Consider the following 6,000-nt stretch of genomic DNA (forward strand, 5'->3'; position numbering starts at 1 on the left):
GGCAATCTACTTCTGTAAACATTTACCACCTCAGAAACCCAAAGGAGGTTGCTATGAGTTGGAATTGACTCTGGCAGTGAGTTTTTTTTTTTTTTTTTGTATGTGATGATAAAAGGATAAAAGGAATGAAATAATATATGTACTGTCCATGGGTGGGATAGAACGTGATAAGGAGAGATAGTGGAGTTTTGAAAATTGAAACCAGCTTTCTCAGAGTCAGAGATAATAGTTTAAAATAATAAGGAATTTGAGAACTATTTTAGAATTGGCAAATATTTGAAGAATATGTGATGTTTATGCAGTTGAGAAGACAGTGACATTTCCAGTGAAGCTAAAGTGATAATATGTATTAGTGTTAAAAAGATAGATTGTGGATGTAGAGAGTAGTGAGTAAAGGAATTCTTTGTAATCTGCCGGTAGTATCCACTTTTTTCCAGAATAAAAATGTCAAGTTTTTGATTATAGATAGAGCTCTGCTCATTATCTTGTTAACAGTAGAGGTTTTTGAAATAGTAATAGTTAGCTTTTATAGTACACTTATGTTTCAGTTGTTGTTGACACACTTCACATGTTAACTTGTCTAATGCTTAAGCAAGCTATGAAGTAATTTTATTATTAATCCATTTTACACGTGAGGAAACTAAGGATGCTGTGCAACATCACTGTGATGCATAGTGTTTTTCATTTTTAGTAATCTTTTAACCAGCTGTCCCTGGTGTTACTCACTTGTTGGAAATGGTTGTTTTTTTTAAAAAAGTGAGATTATTTACAGTAAGTGACCCACCAAAGAGAACATTAATTTTTTAAACCTAGGGTGTTTTTTTCAGTGACTTGAGTATGTAAGTGTTCAAATAGTCCCCAGTTTAAGATGGGGTTCTGTTTCAGTGACTCCATTTTAAATTGGTTCTGACATAAGTCAAATACTTCTTCTTTTTTTTTTATTTCCAGTTTTCATTTTTATTGCCTTTTATTATCAATATCTTTATAAGTCTGATCTTTATTGACTTTGGTGGTTGGAAACATTACATACAAACTTACAGATATATTTTAATTCATTCATATATTTTAAAATAAACAAAACGTAAATCACAAATTTACTCCGATGATGAAGTGTTTGACAGCATTGGCATTTTGTTACCTGTGGTAATAACTCCACCGTGGAAGGTTCATCTGGATAATCTGGGGGAATGGGGATGGTGTTTCTAGTCAGAAAATTAGTGAAACTGTCTGTATGGTCCTTTCCTATTTTTCTTTTATTTCACAGTAACATCTCACTGCTTCCCAAATTTGCTTGTCGATTTTAGCAAAGCGATCAGATTTGGCTACATGTTTCAAACCACTAAAGCCCTTGACTTGGTTTTGAAAAAATTCCATCTAATCCTTTTACTGTAACATTTTTGGACAACTTCCTCTTCCTCGTTCTTTCTTTCTTTATTCATCATTTCTTTCCTCTTTTAAATCCATTAAGTACTGATCTGTCAGTTCCCCTTCATAATCGATGAGCTGTTCTACACCAGCAATATCAAATTCTAAATTCAGCATTCTTACCATGTGAACAATTTTTCTACTTATCTCTTCCATCATATTATCCTACTCAAATGCTTGGAGCATTTCCACATAATTCAGCAATTTTTTTTCCATACCCCCTGCATGCATTTTCATGTAACTTCCTCCCAGGAAAATGTACTAATGATAAGATATTTAAAAAAAAAACTCTAATGGTCATAAATGGAGTGTGTCGTAACTTGGATACATCTCAAATTGGGAACTACTCAGGAAAATTTGGGAGCATTATGGTAAGGTTTAGGGAAAATATAAATAAATTTTGTTGATAATTACTGAATGAATCTCATTATTCTGTCTCTAAAGTGAAGAGGCTTGTAGAGGAACTCTGAAGTCTTTTCCAGTTCTAAAGTTCTATGACAACGCTGCACATTCATAATAAAATATCTATATTATTTGGTCTACTCTGTGTTTATTTAGTAGTTTAAACAAAATTATTTCCATTTAGGTTTTGAGACAGATGCGCAAGTTGCCCTGGCAGGACCAAGAAGTGAAAGATTATGTTATTTGTTGTATGATAAACATCTGGAATGTGAAATATAATAGTATTCATTGTGTAGCCAACCTCTTAGCAGGACTAGTACTCTACCAAGAGGATGTTGGAATTCATGTTGTGGATGGAGTTTTAGAAGATATTCGATTAGGAATGGAGGTAAAAAGGATTTTCTTTAAAGACATCAAATTAAAGTGTGTGGGGTATTTAAACAATGTTTAAATAATTTTATTAAAAAAATAACTATTTTTCTCTGCTGCTGCTATTTATTATTGGTTCTTTAGAGTTAGTGATTTGTTAAAAAAAATTGTATCAGATTTCCTAGTTTTGGGCTAATACTGTCATATTTTTTTAATCTTTTTCTCAAGTTTATCTTTAGATCACTGTTGGAACTTTAATTATGGGACTCTATAAATTTATTAATTAGAAAAATTTGATAATCATTTAATATGGGTTTCTGTAAGCTGTTCTCTATTACTATAAAACCCAGGCTTATTTTTTCCTTAATTAATGGATTGTAGAGAAAATATGTAAGAGAAGGCTGATAGGGAGAATTACTTTTTAATTGTTTTAGAAACTATCGATATATTTAGTGACAACTTTATACTAAAGTTTTTAATTTAGTATGTTCTTTTTATTTAAAGATAACCATCTCCTAGAGAGAGAAAAGATATTCAGAAATGATCACCTTTTTAGAAAAGAAGGAAAGAAACCATTTATTTTTTTTCCTTATTAAGTATTCTTTCGGTAATTGATACTTTAAAATTACAGATGGGAATTTTATCTGTGTTTAAATACATTATTTGAAATCATTTATGGAAATCTGATTTTTCATTGTTTTCGTTTTTTAGGTCAACCAACCTAAATTTAATCAGAGACGTATCAGCAGTGCAAAGTTCTTAGGGGAACTTTATAATTACCGAATGGTTGAATCGGCTGTTATTTTTAGAACTCTTTATTCTTTTACTTCATTTGGTGTTAACTCTGATGGTTCTCCAAGTTCACTGGACCCACCTGAACATCTCTTCAGAATTAGACTAGTATGCACTATTTTGGATACCTGCGGCCAGTACTTTGATAGAGGTTCCAGTAAACGAAAACTTGATTGCTTCCTTGTATATTTTCAGGTATCCATAAGACCAGATATGCAGTTTGAGATCATTTAATGCATTGCTTGTGTAAATGCTAGAGAAGAAATGCTATCTTATTCCTATTATATATAAAATATGTTCATAATTAGCTTATATTTATTTTCCATGTATAGCACTTTAGGGATTTAAAAATACTTGATGAATTATACAATATATAAACATTCTAATTACAAAGTAACTTTTCTTATTACTAATGATCATTCATTTTAGAAATATTTTGGTACATTTTAGGAACTTTGTACAGTGTCTTATGGATTTATGGTATTTAGTTCAGTAATTTATGGATTAAATTACTTGTGTTTTATATACATATGATAACATTATTCTCACTCATTTGTGTTCTGGTTTCACTCTAAAATTCTTGTTTCTGAAAGATCAAAAAAACTTTTTTAAGAAACAAAACCTATAGTTTTTGGAAAAATGTGTTATAATACAGAAAGAAAGATTTATGCATTTATTGGTAAACTCTTGGGTAGTGTTTTCCGTATCTTATATTTCAGTTAATTATGTAAATTTATGAGTTAGAACAAGTACAGTATCGATTAAATTCAGTTTCAAATACAGAGATATTCTTAAAACTTCCATAGAGTTGGTATTCTAAAAGCTAACTTGTAGATTGGTTGTTTGGAACCCAGCTTCTCTTTCCTAAAATACGGTATAAATGGTGATTAGGGTGAGCAGCTCACAGTCCAATTTTCAAGATACTGAAGTAAAGTACCAGTTGTTGTTGTGTTGTTATGTGCCGTCGAGTCGGATCCGACTCATAGCGACCCCTCCTTGGGTTTCCGAGGCAGTATCACTACGGAGTTGATTGCCCCATCTTCCTTCTGAGGAGTGGCTGGTGGGTCTGAACTGCCAGCAGTCAAGTGCCTTAGGCACTACGCTACCAGAGCTCCTAAAGTACTAATAGTACCATTTAATTCTATGTGATCACTGGTGTTAGTAGTATTGTTTTCATTCATCCAATGATGAATAAAATAAATTTAAAGTTACAATTTGAAGTATCAAAAATGCAGTCAGTAGTTGCTGATGTGTGGTAATTAGTCTTCAGAAAGAACAGTTTGTTATCTTTCTCCTACCACCACACCTTTGTAAGAAGTTACTCCCATGTATTGTGAATTGAGCAAAATATGGGGAGAAGAGTTTGAATATTTGAGGGTCAGATTCCTTGTTAAGGAGTGTCTTAAGTTGTAGACTGCCTGTATTGAAAACCAAAGTTTTGTTATAAAATGACAGCTGTTAACTGTCAGCTGTCAAAGTAGAATCTCTTTCAGAAAGAGCATCCTTATTTAGATTTACTCTGGTAAACTAAGCTGAGAGATAAGAACCATTCACAAACATCTAGGCGCAAAAAGAGTCAGACACATTTTCCAAGTTGATAAAAAGAGAGAGGTATAGCAGAGATGGAAGTAGGGGATAGGAGTGAGTGAGTGAAGTCTGAAGATAAGGGCATTGTGTTCTGTCTGGAACTTAGAATGTAGCAGTTAAGTGTTAGAAGATCAGGTGGAAAGGATCACCTGGAACATGCCTGTTGACTTTAATGTGCATAAATATTGCCAATTTTAACATATTGTTAAGATTCTGATCCTGGTTTAAGTTGGTCAGTGGTAGGGCCTAAGATTCCTCATTTCTAGTAAAACTCTGGGTTCTGACTACACTTTAAATAGCAAGGGCTAAGAACAAACTGGAGAGGAGTGGTAAAACACCTAGAGAAATATAACGTGTTTACATACTCGTAGATTCTTTGGGTTGTGTTGATGTAAACTTATGAATTAGAGCAAGTGCAAAATGGAATGAGGGAACCAGAGTAGGAGTAGAAAGGTAAAGTGCCTATACAGTGCCCTATACACAGTAGATGTTCAATAAATGCTTGTTGATGAATGATTTTTACACATTTCAAAAATCGATATACTTTAATTGACTGTTTTAAATGTCAAAAGAGGTAGTAGCATAGAGAAAATAATGATATTTTATCAAAACTATGGCTTTGAATCTGGTTGTTTTTGTAAAATATTTAAACCCTATTTTGGGGTTCAGGAAGGACTTGATAGATATAAGGTGGGGACAGAGGGAGGGTTTCTGCTTTGTTACAGTACCTGAAACAGTATTTGGTATTACCTTATTTGGTATTTTATGTATAAATTTTCCTTGCCCCCCCCTTTTTAAAAAAAAGAAAGAATCTATGATAGTTGTAATTTTTAAAATATTAAAATAAATTCACAAAATAGTTCAGAAACTCTATTAGATGGAGGAAAATAATTGGATAGGGACCAGAGATAATAGGATCATTGCTGTTGACTATTAATAAAAACGATAGATGCTTTTTACAGGCATACTTCATTTTATTGCACTTTACTTTATTGCATTTTGCAGATACTTCATTTTTTTTTACAAACTGAAAGTTTGTGGCAACCTTGTAATGTAATCATTTTTTCAAATAGCATGTGCTCACTTCATCTCTGTGTCAAGTTTTGGTAATTCTCACAATATTTTAAATTTTTTCAAAATGCTGTAGCATATTTAGTAGACTGCAGTATAGTGTAAACATAACAACTTTTTATGCACTGGAAAACCAAAAATTTAATGTGACTTGCTTTATTGCAGTGGTCTGGAACCAAACCTGTATATCAATAATGTATGCCTGTATAACTTTTTAGGTTAGTTACTATCACTGGGTAGCACCATAATACAGATTATTATTTTAAAGTATTTTCTATACTTTGGTAGTTTTCTTGTGGTCATTATGGGAATATGTTGTTGTTGTTGTTGTGTGCCATCGAGTCGGACCCGACT

General features: G+C 32.3%; 1 protein-coding gene across 1 annotated transcript in view; it reads left to right on the forward strand.

Moving 5' to 3' along the window:
• Window positions 1-6,000, forward strand: part of UPF2 (UPF2 regulator of nonsense mediated mRNA decay) — a 140,602-nt gene that overhangs the window by 107,861 nt on the left and 26,741 nt on the right. The window contains exons 12-13 of the mRNA XM_007935433.2: window positions 2,012-2,215; window positions 2,908-3,183. Coding sequence (XP_007933624.2) covers window positions 2,012-2,215; window positions 2,908-3,183 — 480 coding nt within the window. The remainder of the gene's footprint in view (window positions 1-2,011; window positions 2,216-2,907; window positions 3,184-6,000) is intronic.

The sequence above is a fragment of the Orycteropus afer genome, unplaced genomic scaffold (genome assembly GCF_000298275.1).
Source record: "Orycteropus afer afer isolate SDZICR_OR568_19922 unplaced genomic scaffold, OryAfe1.0 scaffold00028, whole genome shotgun sequence".
In the NCBI taxonomy this organism is placed as follows: Eukaryota; Metazoa; Chordata; class Mammalia; order Tubulidentata; family Orycteropodidae; genus Orycteropus; species Orycteropus afer.